At 46.7% G+C, this 23,621-nt stretch overlaps 3 protein-coding genes across 3 annotated transcripts; all 3 read right to left on the bottom strand.

Annotated features, from left to right (window-relative positions):
- Window positions 1-891: 891 nt before the first annotated feature.
- LOC120693247 lies at window positions 892-2,108 on the bottom strand. Its single transcript, XM_039976656.1, has 2 exons — window positions 1,809-2,108; window positions 892-1,683 (listed from the first exon to the last, which is right to left on the bottom strand). The coding sequence occupies exons 1-2, from the start codon at window positions 1,987-1,989 to the stop codon at window positions 1,325-1,327; spliced, it is 540 nt and encodes a 179-aa protein (XP_039832590.1). The 5' UTR covers window positions 1,990-2,108; the 3' UTR covers window positions 892-1,324.
- A 2,740-nt stretch (window positions 2,109-4,848) lies between these two features.
- Window positions 4,849-5,462, bottom strand: LOC120688289 (phylloplanin-like). The gene is made up of 2 exons (XM_039970544.1): window positions 5,236-5,462; window positions 4,849-5,152 (listed from the first exon to the last, which is right to left on the bottom strand). The coding sequence occupies exons 1-2, from the start codon at window positions 5,396-5,398 to the stop codon at window positions 4,878-4,880; spliced, it is 438 nt and encodes a 145-aa protein (XP_039826478.1). The 5' UTR covers window positions 5,399-5,462; the 3' UTR covers window positions 4,849-4,877.
- A 12,292-nt stretch (window positions 5,463-17,754) lies between these two features.
- Window positions 17,755-18,556, bottom strand: LOC120692303 (phylloplanin-like). The gene is made up of 2 exons (XM_039975570.1): window positions 18,331-18,556; window positions 17,755-18,250 (listed from the first exon to the last, which is right to left on the bottom strand). Exons 1-2 carry the CDS (start codon window positions 18,515-18,517, stop codon window positions 17,943-17,945), a joined length of 495 nt encoding a protein of 164 aa, XP_039831504.1. The 5' UTR covers window positions 18,518-18,556; the 3' UTR covers window positions 17,755-17,942.
- Window positions 18,557-23,621: the final 5,065 nt, after the last annotated feature.

The raw sequence follows: 23,621 nt of genomic DNA, 5'->3' as shown, positions 1-23,621 counted from the left end.
TGATGTGGTTTCGGTAGATTCAACATATACCACTAACCAATATAATATGAAGTTTGTGCCATTTACTAGAGTTAATATCTCAGTTTAGAAGCAACTGAGATACTAAGGACAGCATCAAAAATTGTTCCGACAATTCCCACGCAACTATTCTGTTCTCCACCATCAAATTGAGTTGTCCTCTCCGAGCAGAGCACAGCACCACAGGCAGAGGAGCGCCGACGGTGCCCTAATTAGGCTAGCGGAGCGTCACAGGCTTGGGTCGGTCGAGCTCCACGGGTGCGGTAGTTGTAGGGAGGCGACGCTGCACCTGGAGGCGGCAGATCCAGCTGAGTTCCACGGGCGCGACAGTCAGAGTGAGGCGCCGCTGCACCTGGGAGTCCAAGGGCGGCGGAGTTCGACTCTGGTCGGGGGCAACAATGCTAGGAGATCGACAGAGCAGGGTTGGTAGCCCCTGGGGGAACGGGAGGGCGATGGTTTTTTTTTTTGTTTTGCAAAATGAACTCCAGGGCAGGGGTGCAGGCGGGCGTTTTTTTTTCTTCAAAACGAGCGCGGCTCTATTCCTAGGCATCAGATGGGGGTCCTGTGGTGTGGATCGAAGGTTTGTACAGGTGTGCTGGTTTCCACCTGATATGCTCCCATTATGTAATTCATGCATGATGTGCAAGCGTTTAGTTTAATCGGGCACATGGTTGGATGAAAAGAAACTATATATAGCCCTCGATAGATATGTGCGGAAGATTTTCAATATGTTGGAAACCGTATGCATCGAGAGTTTCATGTTGATGAAACTTATTTCACCTCTATTCATTAGTAACTCCAATGCCACATCATCATATTTGCTTACGTGGCATCTCAGCTCTTTATGGAAATGAGACTGACAAGAAGGCCGACTACAAAAGAAATAGACCACCATTCCAAATTTGGGTTCCCCGATCAAGGTCAACAACAATGCCATCTCGATGCACAAGCAACAGAGACAATCACTTAGAAACAAAACACAGGTTTTGATTCTCACGAACACGGACAAGACGAGGCAACAAGTAAAAGTTTCACAATATGGATATGCATAAGTGCTTCTTAGAAGCATATGCTTGCGTCTTACGGGTAGGCGGCTAATGTATAGCACGTACGCGTATAACACAACATGTGATCGATGCTGTGGCGACACAAAGTAAAGCAGGCCAGCTGAACATATCATGCCTGCTACACGTATTGATTTGATTTAATTTATGCTTAGTGATTTATGATAATTATTTCGCGGCGTCGATAGATCGACAGGGCCACGGCCAGGCCTGCAGCTCCAGCAGATCGAGGCCGGGGTCGTCTAGGCGAATGTGAAGTCCTGGGCGGCGAGGTTGATGATGCCGCCAACGAGGCCATTGATGATCCCGATGATGGCACCGATGATGCCGCCGAGGATCCCACCGAGATCGCCGCCGTCGCTACCGGTGCTGATGCCCAGGAGCTTCAGCGGCGACGCCAGCGTCCCGGCGGCGCCGGCCAAGGAAGCGTCGCAGGCGGCCAGCGGGGTGTTCACGACCAGTTTGCACTGGTTGGCCACTATAGCGGTGAGCATTTCCTTTCTGGCATCGGGCAAGCTCATGAGGAACTTCCCGGTCATGTCCGTGGTCGCGGTCGCGCCAGCCATCGCATTGCCGTTGCACAGGACCTGCACGTTTGCGTCTGCCGGGACCAAGAAACAAGGAAAATGTGTATAAGATCGTTGCATGCTGGCCTGGATAATCTGTGCGTCACACGGCCGGCGCGAGCTAGAAAAGGGATGATCGATCGAGATCGGTACGCCTTACTAGGGAACGGCGCCGCCGCCGCCACGTTGATTTTGCTCCCCGTGGAGCATGGCACCATGCCGGAGATGACGACGCTGGCGTTGGTGGAGGAGCTCGCCCCCAACCCCGCGCAGCGCGGCACCTGGCCGGCGGCGACGGCGACGAGGAGCAGCGCGGCTAGGACAAGGGTCTTCGGCGCCATTGTCTATTGCTGCCCGCTGCTAGTACACTCCCAGCTCCTCGATCTCTCTCGGTCTGCTGTGTGTACGGAGCGAGAGCTCGAGACTGTTGTTGATGCTGCGCTGATCAGCCGAGGTGTGTAGCTCAAGCTGCTGCATGGATCCGCAATTTATAGGCGCGCGAGGCCAACAAGTTGCTGCTGTTGCTGCTGCTGCGTGCGTGGTTCCTCTCACCGTAGGAGACTAGGACTAGGAGTAGCTAGCTAGCTGTAGGTTCAGGCTCACTGTAGGTCAGCTTCGCCGGGCGCGTGCTTTCAGTGGTCGAACGGCACACGCTGCTGTCCGCGTCGATCGGGCGGGTCGGCCGGGCGTGCAAGCAAGCGAGACCGGCCGGCCGGCCAACTTGCATTGGCACAGCCGAGAAAATCCCGAGCAAACTACGGGCGGCGAGGGCCGAGGGGCATGCTCGAGAGAGTGAGCTCTGCGTCGATGTCGATTAGATGAGTTGGGCAGGCATGGCCATGGCCTTGATGATAATGTGTTGTGTGGTCATGGAGATCATAGGGAGGGCGTGGTGTGCTACTACTAGCGGCAGCCGGTAGGTGAGGGGTCCGGCCGTCCAGAGCTATTAGGTCAATCTCAATGGAAGTGTCATCAACACATTTACCAAGACTGGAAACTTGAGAGCTGTGCCGGTGGAGTGTCATGGTGATGACACTCCTCTCACATTTCATGACACTCCTCTCTTCTCTCTCCTCATTCTATTGGTACATGTTAGTAAATTTAATATCCATGACACTCCTATGACACTGGCCTTAGCGCGCGTGGCGATGCACTGGCGGCACGCCCCCGCTCCGTCCACCTCGACGCCGGCGTGCCCGGGGAATCCCTCAGGTTCACGTGCCGTACAGTGCCAAGAAGATGGGAGCGGCGGCGGAGGCTGACGTCCCTGTCCGATGTCGCGAATAGTTTGGTCACGCTCTAGAACACCGTTCCATTGAGTAATTTCTTCTTCATTCGCGTGAGAATTGAGAGAGAGAGAGAGGCGCTCCCACTTGTGCCAATAATTTCGTCTGTCGTATCTCCGGCATGCTCAAACCTTTGACACCTTCCTTCCGCACTACTCTTGATCCTAAAGATATGTATAGATCCTAAAGAATAGATGGCGAAAAGTCAGGTCGACGATGGTGAAAGATTATTGTTAAATCCTATTCGAGAACGTGCTGTTATGAACAATGCATCAAGGAGTCATCAGCAAGCTAATAGTTGGTGTACCATTGATCGATCTAGTCTTTGAAATGTTCGATTCCAGGAATCAAGTAAGCTTCGGTGGAGCAACTTCATTCAATATTCAAATTAGTTTTGGTTGTATTTGGATCCACCAAGCTAATTAATTTAGTTGGCTAGCTAGAATTTACTGGATGGTCCAGCTAACTTTATTGTTAATATTTCGCAAGTTATAAGGGCTTTAACTGTGTATTAACCGATCCTATTTAGATCCACCCAACTAAAATTAGTTACCTACCAATTAGCTTCTCTTGACACAATGTAATAACTTTTCTTATTTCTCAAACCAAAGAAGAAAATTATGTTTGGGACCAGGAGAAATGAACATACTCCTGAAAACCAAACGACCCATAATTGAGATATATGTGCATTATATGCTCTATTCACTGCAATGAGTTCTAATCTATCCATACGATTATTCTATGAAGGGCCAACAGTTTTAGTTGTCCTTAGCAATTTCATCAAACGATAATCAATAGTTTTAAATATATATATATATATTTTATCTTTCATGTTAGTTTTCGCAAGTTGCCAACAATACCATTCCCAACGAACATATTAATTACCAATAGTTATGGTAGAAAACTAACATATGACTATCAAACATTTAGCGATTGTCACGCTCGTAATGATTGTTACACTTTTCTCCCTCGAAGGTTATAAATACTTCCTCCATCTCAAAATGCAGATCGTTTTGGCTTTTCTACATCCATAATGTTAGCTATGCGCCTAGATATAATGTATGTCTGTCTAGATGTGTGATAAAAACCATAAACCTAGAAAAATCAAAACAACCGTTAGAACCGAGGGAGTAAAAAATAGCGGACAGTAGGTTAGTAGTGGATTGACTTCATGCAATGGATAGTATAGTAACCTCTATGTAAACGATTAAGAAATCTGTGTGACATGACTTTTTTCCTACAAAAAATATATAAAATAGGCTACTCAATAAAAAATTAGTTTTCGAAACATAACTTCTACAAACAATAAGAAAAAAACATGTAAGGTTTTTTTAAAAAAGATAGTGCGTCCGTAGAAAGTTTATACATTAGAAGGAACAAAGATTTCTCCTCTTGCCGGACTCTGCTTCACACTGCAGAGTTTTTTTTTCTCTTTTTTTAATAAGAATGCATCATTTTCCGCTTAACGCTGTTCCATTTAACGTGGATCTCTAACATGGGTGCTATCCTGCTGCTTGGCCCTGACTGAAGACATTGGGTCGAATCCATATGGTAAAACTAGCCCACCCAAAACTGATATATCAGTGTTGACTGCGATGCGGCCGCATCTTCAGTTTTATCGAATTTAATTCCTCTCAAAACAGGAAACAGGGTAAGTATCGACTGAACTCAAGTTCCTATTAACGTTCTTGAAGATTGCTAACAAAGCGTGAGAAACAGAAGTATGGGTGCCTGAGCAGATGATTCCGTTTCCCTCCTACTTGTAGGTGACTAGGTGTACTTTTATTTTTCAGTTTAAGAGTTTGTAATGTATCTATACTGATCAATGACCACCATTCCACCAGCATGCATTTAAAAGTTTGATTTTACTTATTCTTATTTGTTTTAGCCTTTTATAGATGCATAATCCATCATCAGGTTTCCTAGAGGTCATCGTGGTCACATCAGTTCATGCGGAAGGAGAAGCCGGCGGGGGCGAGGCTGAAGACGCCGCTGAGCATCCCTGCCAGCGGGCCCTGCAGGCCGGACACCAGCGCCCCGGCCGCCGGCAGCGTGGCGTTGCACTTGGCCAGCGGCGTATCGACCACCAGCTGGCAGGCGCCCACGAGCGCCCCCAGCGCGCCGGCCACGGCGTCCGCCTCCATCTCGAATGACCCGTCGCGGCGCGTCGTCGCCCGCGCCACCACGCTGCCGCCGCACCGCAGCTCCACCTTGGCGTCTGCACGCAGCCAAACGCTGTCAGGTAGGAGTACCTCGTTGTAGATAGCATCTGCTCAGAGGGTCACACGCTAGCGGGCGTACCTGGAAATGCCGGGGAGGTGGCGGCGTCGATCAGCGTGCCGGTGTTGCACGGCACGACGCCGGAGACGACGAGCCTGCCGGGCCTGGTCTGGGCGGAGGCGGCTGCGCACGCCGCGGCGGCCACGGCAGCGGTGAGGAGGAGAACAGCCGCTCTAGGTGCCATTGCGCAAGCTGGATCGAAGCTGGAATGTGGCGCGCGCGATGGTTTTGGCTTTGAGAGCTTGCTTGCGCTTGCTTGCACGACTGCTTGTTGCAGCACCTGAGATTCAGAGGCACCTTATTTATATGCTCGGGATCGACCCTATGTCACGACTCCGTGAGCGGGAATACTTCAAACATCTCTATTGGGCCAACTTGATCTTGTATCTGGGCTTGGCCCATTTTCGATGTAACAGTTAGAAAACTAGGCAATTTTCGGTATATTTTAATTCCAAATATTACTAGCAATTTCATGGCATAAATGAGTGATAATGTGTAAATAAGATATGTGCATGTATTTATGTTATTCTCACTAATAAGCATGAACAAAAAGTTAAACCAGAATAGGTTTAGAGTGTACCCCAAGGCGGGACCAGTGCTGGAGGCACCGGTTGCGCCGTTACCAGCTGGAATAGACATGCTATTCGACTGGCCTTGCCTGAAGTAGCCGAACGATGTCGATGTAGGAAGAGGTTCGCAGTGCAGTCCCACGGATGGTCACCAGGAAGCAGACGAAGTAGTCGTTCGTTCACGCAGGGAAGTAGACGAAGTAGTCATTCCTTCACGCCGGGAAGTAGACGAAGTAGTTGTTCAGGGAGCGAGCAGTCGCGTCAAGACGCTCCCCAAAAACCTGATTGCCCGCGTCCTGTGCAGGACCTTCAGCGAGCAGAGGTTCCGGAGGCCTGCTCTCGCTAGAGCTGTGCGCGCAGCGCTAGCGATGGGAACGGCAGAAAGCAGCAGAGGGAGAAGGGAGAGGTCTCCTAAGCAAGAGTACCTGAAGCAAGTGCTGAAGTGTGTGAGGATGAGAGGAGGAAGGGGTGGTTTATATAGGCGTGGAGGTGCCTCAGGTTTAACGAACCTGGACGTCGTAAAGAGCTTTGATGAGCGGCGGTTACTGGTGTGATTCTCCAGTCATTACTGTCAATGTTTATTCTCTGTTTTAATGCTCTTAAAAAGCAAAACGTTCTTCTCATCTCAGCACATCACGTCGCACCGCACCGCACCGCACCGCCCGTCCGGTCGGCCGCGCCTCGACCACATCCACGGCCCGGCGAGGCGAGCGAGCGCGCGCGCATTTGGTTTACCGACCTCCTCTTACCGGCTTCACAAGTGGTATACACGAAGTCCACACTTTAAGTCGGTTAAGATCCTCCTCAAATCCCGGTACGGAATTAAACAATTGATTCCCTAGCATTTAATAGTGGGCTTTAAATTCTTTTATTGTATTGATTAGAATAAATGGGCCAAGCCCATAATTCCAACAGTAACCGCCTGAGGGCGTTGGTTAAAACCGGCGAATGACCGGCGAACGCGATAACGATTCAGAGATTCAGAATAACGTTCCCCTATCATTCTTCTTTCTTCTTCCTCTGGTTTCTTCTCTAGTTCTTCCCTCCCTCTCTCGATTCTGCTTCTTCCTTCTTGAATCCGAGTCTTAGATCCTGCGTGATCATAACATTTGGTATCAAATTCTCCGGTCCTCGGTGCGCTCCGCATGTTCTCTCGTTCCTGACCCTCCCCGCCTCACCGGTGTGCTGGGTCTGCTCGTCGGAGTCACTCCCGATTCCGCTGCCCACGCCCCGCCCACCGATTCCTAGTCGGCGGCGGCCACCGCAAATCGTCGGTTAGCCGCTCCGGCGCCAGCGACCACAAGCCTTCACGCCGCTTAGGTTCAAGCCTTGGAACAAGCTCTGGCGCCGCGCCTTGGTCACCAGTCGATCTGGCGCCGCGCAAACCTACCAAATTCGAAGCGCTCATGACCACATCAATGGAGGATTTCACGAAGAAGTTCGACGGCGTCGAGTTGATGGTCACCCAACTCATGGACAAATTGACCGGGTTGGAGACTTGGAAGTCATCCGTCGACGAGGCCGCGGACCGCTTGCTGACCCAGGCAGAAAGCGTCGCCGCTCGCCTTTAGCGCCTGGAGGCAGCGCCACCACCACCGCCCGCACCTCCTTGCCGGAGACATATCTGGTGCAATCACGGAACTGGTGAAATCACAGTGCAATCCGACTAAAAAGGTCTTCAAAAAATTCTGAAAAAAATCATGAATATACATCTCGGTCTATCCTATCTGCATATAAATTTCCACGATCAAATTCATCTTACACTTGTAGTTACAAAAAAGACAAATTTTCTGACAATCAGTAACGTTCAAATGCAGCCCAAATTTGTCTTTTTTGTAACTACTATAGTAAGATGAATTTGACCATGAAATTTTATATGTAGATGGGGTAGACCGAGATGTACATTCATGATTTTTTTTCAGAATTTTTTGAAGACCTTTTTAGTCGGATTGCACGGTGATTTCACCAGTTCCGTGATTGCACCAGATATGTCTCCCTCCTTGCCCAGCTACGGCTCCTCCACATCCGCCTCCGCACTGGGTGAATCAACTCGACCTCAACTTGGCTCCGCGACAGGACACGCGCCCTTCTGCGTCAACCTGGGAGCGGCCCCATGGGCACCGCGTTGCCACGACTCACCGGGATGGAGGTGGTGGGATTCTAGGATCCCAGCCGCCACACCCGGTCACGGGTATGATTCCAGACCCTCTTCCCCAGATTCCACATGTGGAACCTATCCGAGATTTCATTTCCCGCTCTGTTCCGCTTCCTAAGCTTGAGTTCCCCACATTCGATGGTGATAATCCTCGGCTTTGGCGTGACCGCTGTGATATGTTTTTCGAGGTTTATTCAGTCGGAGATCAGCTGAAGACTAGATTCACGGCGTTGAATTTCAAAGGTGTTGCTGCCTCCTGGCTTCAGACTGCTGAGCGCCGTGGGCTGGATTGGGACAAGTTCTGTCAGAATGTGTTTGACAGATTCGATTGGGATCAGTATCACTTGCAATTGCGCCAATTGGATACTCTTCGTCAGACCGGCTCAGTGACAGAGTATTTGGAGAAATTCGAGCAGCTATCTCATGGTATCCTTCTCTACAATCCCTCTTTTGATGACACATATTTTGTGGTTCGCTTCTTGGGTGGTCTGAAAGACGACATCAGAACAGCCATTACCCTCCATCAACCAAAGGATGTACAATCTGCTAGTACATTAACCCTTCTTCAGGAAGAAGAGATCGCGAATGGCAAAAAACAGGGACTGAGTCGAGTTGACCATAAGGACTCTGGGAAGCATACTTCCAAGCCAGGATATTCTGACAAAAGCAAGGCTCCTTGTCCGAAAGATGATTCTGCAAGAGATGGCAAGTCTGATGAAGATGACAAACTTTCTGCTCTCATGGCCCATCGGAGGAAACTGGGATTGTGCTTCAAATGTGGTGATAAATGGTCTCATGGTCATAAGTGCCCTCGGCATATTCGTCTCCATGTTTTAGAAGAAATTCTGGATGCAATCGACCCAGTGGATGATAGCTCTGATGAAGACTCTGACCCATCTTTGGATTTTGAATCTCCAGTTTTGGCAATTGCTGATACCTCTGATTCCAAACAGACACCCAGAAAAACTATGAAGCTGCTAGGCACAATTGGTAAGCAGCAAGTCCTCATCCTGGTAGATTCTGGCAGCATTGGTACTCCATTCCTTAGTTCAGAAATTGAAATTGCAATCTGTACCCTGTGCTGAGGCTCACTACAAATCAGCTAGTGGTGGCTCTATGGTATGCAATCAGTTTATTCCTAAGTTACCCTGGCTGGTGCAAGGCCATACATTCTTTTCTGATGCTAAGGTGCTCAACCTACAATGCTACGACATGATATTGGGAGAGGATTGGTTGGAGGCTTGCAGCCCAATGTGGATTCATTGGGGTCAGAAGCATATGAGGTTTACTCATAATAACAAGAGGATTTCTCTGAAAGGAGTTACTGATGATACATCCAAGTGTTCAGCTGTGTCCCCTTCCAAACTGCAAGGCCTCCTCAAACATGGTGCTGTTGTTGGTTCAGTCTGACCCTGCTCCTGCTGACTTTGGTTTGGACACTATCTGTTCGGTGCAGTCTGAACAACCTGATTTACCCTCATCTGTCCAGCAGATTATAGATGCCAACAGTGATCTTTTTGCTGAGCCCACTACATTACCACCCAGAAGAGAGGCTGACCATCATATCCCACTTACTCCTAGAGCTCAGCCAGTTAGTGTGAGACCCTATCGTTATTCTCCTGCCCAGAAAATAGAGATTGAAAACCAGATCAAGGAAATGTTGAGAAATGGTATCATAAGGGTCAGCTCAAGTCCATTTGCCTCTCTCGTTCTTCTAGTCAAGAAAAAAGATGGGACATGGCGTTTTTGTGTGGACTATAGGCATCTCAATGCTATAACTGTTAAAAATAAGCATCCTCTACCTATTGTGGATGAGCTCCTAGATGAGCTAGCTGGGTCAGTATGGTTTACTAAATTGGATTTTTGTTCAGGCTACCATCAGATATGCATTGCCATGGGAGATGAGCCTAAGACAGCGTTTAGAACTCATAGTGGCCTATATGAGTTTTTGGTTATGCCCTTCGGTCTCACTAATGCTCCAGCTTCTTTTCAGAGTCTCATGAACACAATTTTTGCTCCCCTCATGAGACAGTGTGTCTTGGTGTTTATGGATGTCATCCTAGTGTATAGCAAAACATTAGACCAACATGTGCAACACCTTAATCAAGTGTTCCAGATTATCAGGGATAACCAGTTCTTGATCAAAAGGTCTAAATGTGTTTTTGCCTCACAAAGTATTGAATATCTGGTCATATCATATCCAGCAAAGGTGTGTCCACTGAGCCATCAAAAGTCTTGGCAGTCCAGCACTGGCCAACCCCAACCACTGTGAAGGAACTGAGAGGTTTCTTGGGACTCACTGGATACTACAGAAAATTCATCAAAAACTATGGAATGATCTGCAAGCCCTTGACTCCGCTATTGACAAAAGGCACACCATTTGTCTGGACTCCTATTACTGAGACAGCTCTTCAATTGTTGAAGCAGGCCTTGATCCAAGCACCAGTTCTGACTCTACCTGACTTCAGCATATCCTTTATACTTGAAACAGATGCTAGTGATTCAGGTTTTGGTGCTGTCCTCATGCAGGAGGGTCACCCCATTGCTTACTTAAGCAAACCCCTCAGTGGACGAAATCAGGGATTATCCACATATGAAAAAGAATGTATGGCAATTCTGTTGGCAGTGGATAAATGGAGATGTTATTTGCAGCACAAACCTTTTGTGATTAGAACTGACCACAAAAGCTTATTGTTCCTCACAGAGCAGAAAGCAACCACTAAACTTCAACAAAAGGCTGTGCTTAAATTGATGGATCTTTCTTTCAGTATTGTGTACAAGCAAGGAATAACCAATGCAGCTGCTGATGCCTTATCCAGGTGCCCCACTGAAAATTCCTTATGTGCTATATCTGAGACTGCTCCTGTTTGGCTAGAAAGACTAGTGACAGGCTATTCAGATGACCCTCAGGATAATCAGTTGCTTCAGCAGTTGGTCTTGTCCAATGGAACTTTCAACAATTATACTCTGCATAATGGTGTCATCAGGTACAAGGGAAGAGTTTGGCTAGGCCATAATGAGTTAGCTCAACAACATGTCATGCAGGCATTACACAACAGTGGCATAGGGGGTCATTCTGGAGTTCAAGCAACTTATTCCAGAATTAAACAGCTTTTTGCTTGTCCTAAACTGAAACTCTGCATTCAGAATTTTGTCAAGTCATGTCAAACCTATCAGCAGGCCAAGGTTGAACATGTCAAACTCCCTGGTCTGCTTGAACCTTTCCCAGTTCCTACACAACCCTGGACAGTGGTTAGTATGGATTTCATCGAGGTCTTCCTCAATCCAACAGGTACAACACTATTTTGGTGGTTGTTGATAAGTTCTCAAAATATGGACATTTCCTGGCTTTAGCACACCCCTTCACTGCTTTGCAAGTGGCCCAACTATATTTAGCTAACATCTATAAGCTCCACGGCCTGCCCAAGACCATCATTTCAGATCGAGACATAATATTTACTAGTACAGTGTGGAAGAGCTGTTCAAGTTAACTAACACCCAACTGGCAATGAGTTCCTCATACCACCCACAAACTGATGGTCAGACTGAAAGACTTAATTAGTGCTTGGAAACATTTTTGCCGATGCACAGTCAACTCCTGTCCCAAACAGTGGAGTCAATGGTTACCACTTGCTGAATTTTGGTACAACACATCTTACCATTCTGCTTTGGGTCGATCTCCATTTGAGGTTCTCTATGGTCATTCTCCTAGACACTTTGGGATCACTAACTTACAGATGTGCTCAGCATTAGACTTGGAGATCTGGCTTCAGGAAAGGGAGTTACTGTCTCGTCTTATTCATCAGCAACTGCTGAGGGCACAGCAAAGAATGAAGCATCAGGCTGACAAGCATCGCTTTGAACGCACATTTGCCGTGGGTGATCTTGTGTATCTCAAACTCCAGCCTTACATTCAGACTTCAGTGGCTAATCGGAGCAATCAGAAATTGGCATTTCGTTTCTTTGGGCCATTCAGGGTGCTACAGCGAGTTGGTAATGTTGCTTACAAGATGGATCTTCCTCCATATGCCAAGATCCACCCAGTTGTCCATGTGTCCCAACTCAAGCAGCACATTCCTCCCTCTGTCGATGTCAATTCTGATCTGACATCCATCTCTACAAACCCATTGGAGCTCCTTCAACCAGAGTCGGTCCTGGATGTCCGGATGGTCAAACGCGGCGCTTCTACAGTCAAGCAATGCCTGGTACAGTGGTCATTCCTCCCTTCAGAATTGGCGACCTGGGAAGAGGAACAGGATTTACGTCGCCGTTTCCCCAGTTCTCAGCTTGCGGACAAGCTTGAAGTTAACCCCGGGGGGAATGTCACGACTCTGTGAGCGGGAGTACTTCAAACATCTCTATTGGGCCAACTTGGTCTTGTATTTGGGCTTGGCCTGTTTTCGATGTAACCGCCTGAGGGTGTTGGTTAAAACCGGCGAATGACTGGCGAACGCGATAACGATTCAGAGATTCAGAACAACGTTCCCCTATCATTCTTCTTTCTTCTTCCTCTGGTTTCTTCTCTGGTTCTTCCCTCCCTCTCTCGATTCTGCTTCTTCCTCCTTGAATCCGAGTCTTAGATCCTGCGTGATCATAACACCCTACCTCCGCTTGATCAGGTGAATGAAAACCAGCTGTTTGGTTTGGGAATTCTCAGCTTGTCGGCATCATCAAAAGTTAGTATGAACAACCGTAGTGCCACGCACCACGGAAAAATCCTGCTTTTGTGATCAAGACCTCTTCAGTGAATCTGAATTATGAACCTTTTGCTGCCTTTTGGAACCAGTCGCGCTAATCTGGACCAGCTCTGCACCACGGAAATCGCGAGAACGGTGCCTCTAATTTTGGCGAGGCCACCGTAAGTGATGTCGGCAAGTGCTTGCTCCACCGTGACAGCCGTTGCCGCCCCCATTTTCAGGTCCTGCTTTTTCAGCACCGTTGTATTGCTGCACTAGTGTTAGTGGTTTAGCATGATGATGATGGTTGCATCCATGGGGCTCGCGAACCCAAATTTTCAGGGACACTGCCGTCTCGGCCTTCTCATTTAGCATTGAGTACAACTCGATCGCCCTGACTGGAGTAGCCAAACTAGCTGCAATCCTCCCAAAGTTATGATTCTCTCCCCCATTACTCAACTTTTAGGGGCGGAGCTAGGTTATGAGTTGTGGTTGCGGACACACCCACAAAAAATCAAATAAAAAAGCTAGCTATTACCTTTAAACTTTGATCATATTTGCTTGAAAATCAAACATATTTTCTATTCCTACGAAGTGCCGCACCTCCTCCCTCAATTTCTCTATACCTTCCGCCCCTGCTTTCCATCTGCAGCCCATATGAGAGCCGCAGTCTATTGATCCAAGATGCTACTAATTACTCCCTCCGTATCATTTTAAATGTCGTTTCCGACAGCTATAGGAAAAATAAAAAACCTGTGAAATTCCATTGATACCCTTGCTCCAATCAGCCCCACGGTAGTGTCCTCTGTTTCTGTTGCTCGGATCTGTTTCGTGCTGCTACCGGCGGCCGCCGCCTGCGTCGGGTGGAGAATGGCACCACAAGGTGAGTGGTCGCCTGGTGCTCCCACCGCCGGCTCGTCGGAGCTGCTCCCCGCGGTCGGCCCATCCGAGGTGCTCCCCGTGGCCGCTTCATCCAAGCTGCTCCAATCGGCCACCCCATCCGAGCTCCTCCCCACGGCTGCCCTGTCCGAACTTCTCCATGCCACGGCCTCGTCGGAGCCCTACGCCGCCGCTGGTCCTTCGTCATGGCTTAGCATCTGTGGATCCGGTCTTCCTCTACAGTACCGCCTATCACGCCTTGCCGCCTTGGCCACACGGGTAGATGCGGCGGCGTCGTCGCACCGGTCTACATTGTCGGGAAGGCACCGGCATATGCGCCAAGGTTCAACTTCTCCCTCGCCGAGGTAGTCTCTGAGCTTCATGTGCATTGGAGTAAGAACCAAGAGAACTCTGAACTTTCTGAAACAAGAACCAACAGAACCTGAACCTGAACTTTCTTGTGCGTTGGAGTAGATTATGTGAAATTTGCACCTGGGAACTCTGTATGGATATGTGCACTGGTTGGCATTAGTAGTGCTAGAGTTACACTAGCACAACTGAGCAACTTGCAAGATTATTTACTGTGCCAACTTGCAGGATTGCACTAGGGGACATAAATGTTCAAGAGGGAGGAGGACAAAAGAGCAAGAAGAGAAAATCTCCTTGTGTGGTCATGCCACCTTTTCCATTGAGCCGAATGATGCTATCGCCAAGGACCCAACTTCTGGCACCATGGTTGAGGTCCCCATCGGTTAGGCATGAGACATCGCCATCTACTTCAACATGTGATACTCCATATGGTCAAGGCCAAAGAGTGATGGGTGAAATTGATTTAAATATGACACCAGGAGATAGCAGTCAAGAGAACAGAGATAATCATCTTGGTCAAGAGAATGGGGACAATCAGCTCGGTCAAGAGAATGGGGACAATCAGCTCAGTCAAGAGAATGGGGATAATCAGCTTGGTGAAGAGAATGGGGATAATCAGCTCGGTCAAGAGAATGGGGACACTCAGCTTAGTCAAGAGAATGTGGATGATCAGCTTGTTCAAGAGAATGCCCGCAGGAAGCTAGTACTTGATGACATGAGACGGAGAGTAATATTTGAAACTTTGCTTGGAAGGGCAAGAAACGGTAATCTGAAGGGCAATGATACAAAGGAAGTGTCAATACAATTCTCGGTACCTCTTCGTACAGTCCAACGTATTTGGAAAAAAGGAAAAAGTTGTATAGACCAAGGCCTTGTAGTTGATGTTGGTAATGAAAAGAAACGATGCGGTAGAAAGAACAAAGTGGTGGATGTTTCAAAGCTTCGAGATATTCCTGTGTCAAGTCGCGCAACAATAGCTGATGTGGCTAAACACTTAGGTGTCAGTAAAGGCAAGATTCAGAGAATGAAAAAACAAGGTGTGATAAAACGTGTATCCAACACAATAAAGCCGTACTTGACTGAGAAGAACAAGAAGGATCGTCTAAGGTGGTGTTTATCGATGATTGACCCAAGGAGTGCACCACACGATCCAATGTTCAAAGGGTTGTTTGATTATGTCTTTATTGATGAGAAATGGTACTACATCACCAGGAAGACATTGCGATATTATAAAGGTGCAGATGAAGGACAACTTGCAAGGACATGCAAGAACAAGAATTACATTCCAAAGATTCAGATTTTGACTGTTCTTGGCCGACCAAGATTTGACTCTAATAAGAATTGCACCTTCGATGGAAAAATCGGTTGCTTCCCATTTGTGACATATGTGCCTGCCAGAAGATCAAGTATCAATCGCCCAGCTGGGACCATAGAAATGAAACCAATTGAGTCGATTAAAAAGGAAACTATTAGAGAGTTCATGATTGAGAAGGTTCTGCCAGCTATCCGAGCTAAGTGGCCACATGAAGATGCCAACAAGCCTATTTATATACAGCAAGATAATGCTAAGCCTCATCTTTCGCCTAATGACAAACAGTTTTGTGAGGCCGCTAAGCAAGATGGGTTTGACATAAGGCTTGTTTGCCAGCCAGCAAATTCACCAGATTTGAACGTACTGGATCTTGGTTTCTTCAATTCTATCCAGTCTATACAGTACAAAACAACTGCTAAAACAACCGAAGAACTTGTAGCCGCTGTTAACACGGTAATTATCAACTTCTTTTACCATTGGTTTTGTCTTGTAAATTCAGTAACTTGCACTTTTTCAGTATTATGAACTGACGTCTTCATCCTATGAAGCAGGCTTTCGAAAATTATGATGTTGGCCAATCAAACAAAATCTTTTTAACTCTCCAAGGATGCATGAAAGAAGTTATGCAAATTGGTGGAGGCAACGAATATGATGTCCCACATATCAGAAAAGGCATGCTTGAAAGAGAAGGGCGTCTTCCTTTGCAGCTGCGTTGTGATGCGCCTTTGGTCGAAGCTGCTATGGCTCAGTTAAACGAAGAATGATTTGTGCAGTTTATCAAATAGTTTGTGTCATTTATGGTGTAATTTTGTGAATAATTCCTGCTGCTACTATTGGTGGCTCGATGTTTTTGCCACAGTGCAATTTATCAACTTAATTTTTTTTCTATTCCTGGATTAACTTCTGTTGTTCCTGGATTAATGGTAGTCCTAAAAGAGAAACTCGTGGTTGTAATGTGAGTGACTGCAGCTGAAAGAGAAACTCGTGGTTGTGATGTGAATGACTGTAGCCTGATTCACTAACTTAGTTCAAGGCAAGTTAGTTCAAGAAATGTCAATCTCAGCACCATAGCTGCAGTTCCCTCCACATTTTCTCATCCGGGCTTGGGACCGGCAAAGGCAGTGTTAAACTGCAAAGTGTGATTTTTAACATTTGTTATGAGCACTACCAATATTATATTGCTATATTGATACTGGTCTTGGGAGTATTTACTAGCTGTATGAGCAAGCTGTTTCAAATTATAATGTCAAACTGGAAGTCTTGCTTTTGAATTAGATATATGTTGCTTTGATGTGAATAAGATTTAACGTGAACCTTACTTTGGTATGTGCAGTGGATCTGGTAGTGGTGCTTCACTTAGAAGTACTGGAATTTTATGGCCACTGCTAATCATTCTTTCTCCAAGCTGCCGATTCAGTATAGGTGGCAAGTCTATTTTAATGTATCAATTGCCTAATTGATCTCTACCAGTTTTACCTGATACAGCTAAAGTCTGTTGTTGCAGGTAACAATATTTATAGATGCTTCTAAGAAATGGAAGGTAATGATTTCCTCCCGTTATTTGCCATAATATGTAGAGCTTTCATAGGTCAAAGCTTCATAAGCATAATATGTAGAGCTTTCATAGGTCAAAGCTTCATAAGCATTCTTCTCTGTTGCAGCCTGAACCAAGAACCAAAAAAACTCTGAACTTTCTGAACCTGAACCAAGAACCTAAACCTGAACTTTCTTGACCTTTCTTTTGTTTCTAGTGTGGCTCAATTGATCTTTTTGTTGTCAATTCGTATGTCATTTCAGAAATCCTTTGAACCATAATTTTGTCAGGAAGTCAAAGGAAGATAAAAGCAGAAGTCTCAGTGAATTGAGTCCAAGCCTGTGCTTCGTCTTTCCAATTGAGTCCAAATCTCAGATGCTGGATGCTGGCTTGAGGCGCCCTGGAAGCGCGCAGACACGCAGAGCAGCGCCAGCGCCAGCATGAAAAGCGCCCTCGGCCTGCTCCTCATGCTCCGCCTGGTCGTTGCTTGCCTCTCCGGCGGTGCCCATCGTCGACGTCGCCGGGTGCTGCAAGATCTAGAAACACGTGGGAATAAATTGGAGGCAGCCATGGGATAGGCGGAGGTGGATGGGGAGAGGTGGAAGCGGCCGGAAGCATCAAATCGACGGGAGGCGGCGGAGGTATCCAAGCACGAGGGCGGAGGCTTTCCAGGAGCAGACGAAGAGGAGGAGGGCAAAAATGACCAATCACTCATGCCTACACTATAAACGACATCTATTTTGGATCTTTTTTATTGAACTGTGGACGACATTTAAAACGATACGGAGGGAGTATCATTTAAATGTTATATATTGGTCCAAGATGCTACTAATAAACATTGATTGAACATCCTAAGGCCAGGGATGCTCAAACCCTCATCACAATTCTTACTCGATCTGATCGAGCTATGAGTTGCTAGCAGTTGGATTTTTTTTTAAAAAAATGCTAGTACTTTTTGAAATAGTACTTATGATTGTCTCGATGAACATCTATCATTCGAGCAGTACACAATAATATGTATGTGATTAGTAGCACGCAATCGATACTGTACGGCCGGATAGGTTGTTATTAAGTACTTTGTACATGTGATGAGATGTGATAATTCAAAGGTTGTACTACTTCGAATTATTGCTGCATCATGCTGATTTATTTATTCGTAGCTACTTAATTGCCGTCGCGTTCGCGGCCTGCATGCACCTCCGATCCAGCCGATCGAGGACCGTACCATCATCATCTAGACTACGGAGAAGTGCCCGACGATGAAGACGAGCGTGTAGCCGAGCCCGAGGCCGATGGGCACTCGTGGCGACGCCTGCTTCAGCGGCGCGGTCAGCCTCCCGGCGACGCCGGCCAGGGACTCGTCGCAGGCGGCCAGCGGGGTGATCACCACCACCCTGCACCAGTGGTGCAGCGCGTCGTGGAGCACGACGTTGATGTTGGGGATCTTGACCGTGTAGACGCCGAAGCGGCCGGCGGCGTCCGTCGTCATGTTGAGCACCCTGACGGCGGGGTCGTCGCGGCACACCAGCTCCACGGTGGCGTCTGGCCGTGAGATAATCTTTTATATATATATATGTACTTATAAAGATATGTATATCAGTATATATATAGCAAGTCCGTACTGGGAAACGGCGGGCCCGCATTTCCGTCGATGAAGCTCCCGTTGCGGCACGGCACTCTGCCGTAGATGATTTCGTAGCCAACCAGGGGACTCACGCCCACCGGCGCCGGCATGCCACCGCGCACCTGGCCGGCGGCGGCGGCTACGACGAGGAGGGCGGCGAGGAGGGCAAGGCTCCTGGGCGCCATTTCGCTAGCTAGCTCCGTTGTCCGCTACTCCGCTGCCAGATAGCTTAGCTTGTGTCTTAGGCTGCAGAGCATGGTCCCGGTATTTGTAGGTGTCCGACGCCATGCCCTTGTCCAGTGTCCATTCAAATTACCGTACCGTACCGAGCTTGCAGAGCGAGAAGTGCGAGAGGGATCGGACTTTCTGGCTTGAGTGCGCTCGTACTCCCAGTCCGTAGAGATGAGAGAGAGAGAGAGAGAGAGAGAGAGAGAGAGAGAGAGGCCAACAGGAGACTCTGCTTGGTGCTTGCTGTTTGCGAATGGACTGTTCGCGAATGGAAGGTCGACACCTTGTCGCCCACGGAGTGCGCGCGTCGCAGCTGCGCTTGACTCGTGCGGTGGAAAACGGGCACCAGCCATGGGCGTCGTCCTTGCCTCGCGTAGAATCGGGCGCTGCCCCGTCGTCGTCATCGTCCACGCCGATCCGCTTCCTTCCGTTCCGTTCCCGGCGTAGAATCAGGCTCTCGCGCCCAACGGCATGCATCCGCCGACCGCCGGCACGGTCCCCTTCCGCGCGCCGCTCTCCCGCACCGCCATGTCAGCAGCTCGTTGCTGGCCGGAACCAAAAAAGCTGGTTCGATCGAGCGAGGCCCAGGGAGACCATCTCTCGATCTCGAGTGATCGGTGGAGGCTGGAACCGTAAGCGAGCTGAGCTAGCAAATTTAGATCGGACTAAAGTTTATACAACTAAAATTTAGATGACTAAGGTGTTTGGATCTATAAACTAAAGTTTAGGTGCGACAACTATTTGAAACATATAATGTCCCTTTTGCCCTTATTTTTTGAGTTAATTTTTCTGCTGCTGCTGCTGGTTGCCTGCAGTCCTGCACCCTGCTGCCGCTGCATGCTGCAAGCTGCACGCGCTGCCTGCAGGGCCTTGTTTAGTTGACTAGAACATGATGCGCGCGTTGCGCGCTCTATCATCATATCATCAGTTTCTTGATTCCTAATAAAAATATATATATATATATATATATATATATATATATATATATAAAGTAAACACAGCATAAAATTTCAAATGAAAATATAGAAATACAGCAACAAAATATAGTAGCAACCACGCTTGCATACACATTGTGACCTAGCTAATCGAAAATTAGGAGTCCAGCACAGCAACGCTTTGAACGACAGGCAATACATAGCTAGTGTCTCATGCAAATAAATATGTTAACATTGGTGACAGTACTATTGATTGAATGGCATGTGCAGCCGATACGTTCTGTCAAGCCATATATATATTACACACAATTGAGGATCAGCATTAGTAGCTACCAAACATTTTAGTAGGTAGCTTAGAATGCTAATCCAAACAAAAGCGAGTGCTAATAATTAAAGAGGAAATAACATAGTTTGCAGCCATAAAAATATCCAAAAGAGAGTTAATTAATGCTGCGCATCAGGTTATAAAATAGCTGAATATATTGCATGTAGTAGCAATTTAGCAGACGTAGGCCTAGGTATGGCTGCAACTGTGAGAACACAAAATGAGCTGATCTGCGTCTTCCTTCTAAGCATCGGCGCTGGAACTGTAAATACAGTTATCGAGAACAGCCGTCAGTTTTGACATAGCTGAAGATAAGATGAAGCAACAATTGAAGTTGTTTACAGCGACAAGTAGCTATCTTACACAGATATAACGGCAATTTTTATAGGGCATAAAGAAAATAGCAAATATCATATGTGAGGAAAACAGCTAGTATGATATCCAAAGATCAATGAAGAAAATAGCATGGGTGATATGTATTGTAAGTAGGAGAATATGGAAACATGGTAAGAGCACCTAAATAAAAAAGGTTTTTGCAAGGCTAGGTGCAGAAAGATTCTTCGGTTGATAAGAAATTATAATATCGTGATGCAGCAAATGGATAAATTGGACATAGCCGTGTGTAGCTATCTGTAGCTGATCTATTTGTTTTATTTGAGGTTTTTAGCAAGAGCATACCTAGGCTTGGGAGTGTCATGAACACAGTCATCATCTCCATCTTCATTGTCTTTATCAAGCAATAATTTTCTAGCAATTTTCTTGCTAGGTGAGGGGCGGGACCTAAAAATTGGACACGTTAGACATGAGATTATTTAATATGTTATGCAAAAACAAATCTATGTTGGTAAGTCAGACCTTTTCCTTGTGTTAGTCTTTTCTATCTTAGTTGCTGAATTAGCAGCTCCATCCTTGAAGTCCTTTAGATTAGCATTAGTCTACAGGATAGAGCAGAAAGATGAAGCAAAATATGACATAGATGGAATATGGTTGGATATGGCTAAACTCCTAGTAGCTCTATCACAAAACTCTTGGATTAGCAGTAGCCGATATGATAGAGCAGGACCATGAAGCAAAATATCACAGTTTACCTTAGCAAAAGTTGTGTCATCATTCTTCTGTGGTGTATCTGTTGACGTTGCAACCGCAGTTTGAGTAAGGGTGTAACCAAGCTATCTTTCGTAAAAATTAAGCGCAAACACTTTTCTGCAACTATTATAAGATCTCCAAACATTCCTACCTCTAATTATCTTGCCGAATTACATCAATCTGATTGTGCATTTTTATAGTGCCTACTTACCTTTCCTTTCCTAGCGTGTATGCAATTAGTTTTGAATGAATTTGGTACATAGGAAAAGGTCTGGCTATGCGCTTTGAGTAGGCTGCTAACCGGATAACTATGTTCTAGACAGGAACCTTATTTTTTATGCTGCTAACCGGATAACTATGTTATAGACAGGAACCTCATTTTTTATTAAAAAGTTTAACTTAAGTAGTCTCCTGCAGATATAAGAGGTCATCTGCCTCTACACCCTTTATCTGTTTAAATGAAAGAAGGCTACAATACATATAAAAAATGATGTATATGGAAACCTACAGCAAAGCATATGGAAACCTTGCAGATTAGGCCAAGGCAAAAACCCAAGAAGCAGCAATTACTCCTAGGGAAAATTAGTAAGCCGAACAGCACAGAGTAGGAGAGAGAAACGGAAGCAAAAGAAAGGCGCGAAGCACACAAATCTCTACGTTCTGGTGCGGGAAGCAGAGGGAAGAACAGAGCAAATCAAAGCTGCTGCTAGGTTTTGGGCTTGGGCGAGATGGGAAAGACAGTGGAGGGAGGGGGATAGGCAGGGGAGGAAGGGGAGGTATACTTATCTCGGCGACCGTCGTAGGGCTGCTGCGAGGGCAGGTAGGCGCCGACGGGATGGCACGGGCTCGGCCAACTGCTCCGATGAGACAGACTCAGTATCAGCACGTAGAGGGAGGGGGCGCATGCCTGTACGGGAGTGGCGCGTCGCCGCGCAGCAGAGAAAGGAGGGAGGGCACGCTCGGCAGCGGACAGCGCGGCTTGCTCCCCTGCTCGGACGGGATGGAACACGCCGGTGAGGGGGCTGCAGGCGAATCTGAGGAGATGACGATGGATTGGCTACGGACGGAGTGCTCCACGACTCTATCATCCTATCCACCGCCCTCCTCTTTTTTCCCCATCTGTACAACCTGCACAATCACCCCTATCCCTGCCAGTGGGGCCATCTTCATGAAAGACCCACCGTCCAGTGAGATGAGGAATTGATGGATTGGTTTGCTGATGGAATAGCGAGCCCCCTTCCATAAATTCAGAGTAGAATATTGCTGCTTGAGTTATAGCAGCTGACGGTGGGGCAGTAGCATTATGAGGTCCACTTGCCAGTAGGTGCTTCCAGGCTCTATCGAGTGCACAACAAGGCCGTTTCCCTTTTGCCGCTCTCATGGTGGACTGGGGGAGTGAATTCAGTGCTGAGCAGGGAGGCAGCTTTTCCGGCGTGAATCGCTCCCGAGCGAGGAGCGCAGCGTGAATTGCTCTCGAGCGAGGAGGAGGGACCTCTTGTTAAGAAACCCGATTCCCTAAACTTTTTGAAATGGCATCTTTTTACATTTGAGGGATTAAACGTAGACTAATTACAAAACTAATTACAGAACTCATCTGTAAACTACGAGACGAATTTATCAAAACTAATTAATCTATCATTAGCACATGTGCACTGTAGTAATTACTGTAGCAATTTAGCTTCTAATTATAGTCTAATTAGGCTCATTAGATTCATCTTATAATTTACAAGCAAACCATGCAATTCATTTTTCATTTCATCTAGATTTAATACTTCATGCATGTAAAATTCTCTTTTGATGTGATAATTTTGAAATTTTGAACTTTGCAGCTAAACAAGGGCCAAATTTGAACCGAATTACCTTTTCCATGCATGTTCAGCTAGGGGTCCTGTTTTTTTTTTTGTTCTCTCGTCTTTGGCCCTGTTTAGTTCTCCATTCAAAAATTTTCACCCATTATATTATTAAAGAGAATCTTACATGCATAAAGTATTAAAAATAGACAAAAAAAATAACTTATTACACTGATGGGCTGTAAATTGCGAGACGAATTTAATGAGCATACTTAATCAATAATTTGCAACAGTTATCCTATAATAATTATCTACTAATCATGGATTAATTACCCTCTAACTACTCTCATTAGGTTTGTTTCGCGATTTACTGTGCATCCGTGTAATTAGTTTTATAATTAGTATATGTTTAATACTCCTAATGAGTGATGTAAAAATTGCCAAAAAATTTGCCAACATTTTTTTGGCAACTAAACAGGCCCTTATCTTAATTTCTCAATCTCATGCACGCACGTAATATAACACATGTTAAGTTATTTAACAATCATGTACCCCAACGATGACCAATAATTAAACAATATCATTAACTAATGTTACGTTTTTCCTGCTAAACCTCTAGCATTGCAGCAGGTTAGTTTAGTCATTCCATTGCTAAACCTCTTTGTTGGGCAAGTACATTGCTACATATCAGCAGTCTCATAGGTCATCTAATACAAGTTCACATAGAATTTTTTATTAGGTGGGAGAGAGAGGGATGAGAGAGAATAAGGTGGTTATTTTGCAAGACAACTGACGGGGTGTAAACCCAGGGCCCCTAACGGATCTGACTCATATGAAGGAAAGCCCAACAAGCTCCCTGGGCCGGGCGCGACGCGGCCTACCAGCCCGCCTGGGCGGCTGCCTTCGTTTCTAAGCCAACGTAGCC

The sequence above is a fragment of the Panicum virgatum genome, chromosome 9N, assembly GCF_016808335.1.
Source record: "Panicum virgatum strain AP13 chromosome 9N, P.virgatum_v5, whole genome shotgun sequence".
NCBI lineage: Eukaryota > Viridiplantae > Streptophyta > Magnoliopsida > Poales > Poaceae > Panicum > Panicum virgatum.
Note: the sequence above shows the minus strand (reverse complement) of the source record. Positions and strands in the feature narration are given on the sequence as shown.

Coding starts and splice junctions, on each gene's coding strand:
- LOC120693247 (XM_039976656.1), bottom strand. CDS start 1,989: ATGGCGCCGAAGACCCTTGTCCTAGCCGCGCTGCTCCTCGTCGCCGTC. Junction 1,684..1,808: donor GGCGGCGGCGCCGTTCCCTA/GTAAGGCGTACC, acceptor TGGTCCCGGCAG/ACGCAAACGTGCAGGTCCTG.
- LOC120688289 (XM_039970544.1), bottom strand. CDS start 5,398: ATGGCACCTAGAGCGGCTGTTCTCCTCCTCACCGCTGCCGTGGCCGCC. Junction 5,153..5,235: donor CACCTCCCCGGCATTTCCAG/GTACGCCCGCTA, acceptor GGCTGCGTGCAG/ACGCCAAGGTGGAGCTGCGG.
- LOC120692303 (XM_039975570.1), bottom strand. CDS start 18,517: ATGGCGCCCAGGAGCCTTGCCCTCCTCGCCGCCCTCCTCGTCGTAGCC. Junction 18,251..18,330: donor TGCGGGCCCGCCGTTTCCCA/GTACGGACTTGC, acceptor TCTCACGGCCAG/ACGCCACCGTGGAGCTGGTG.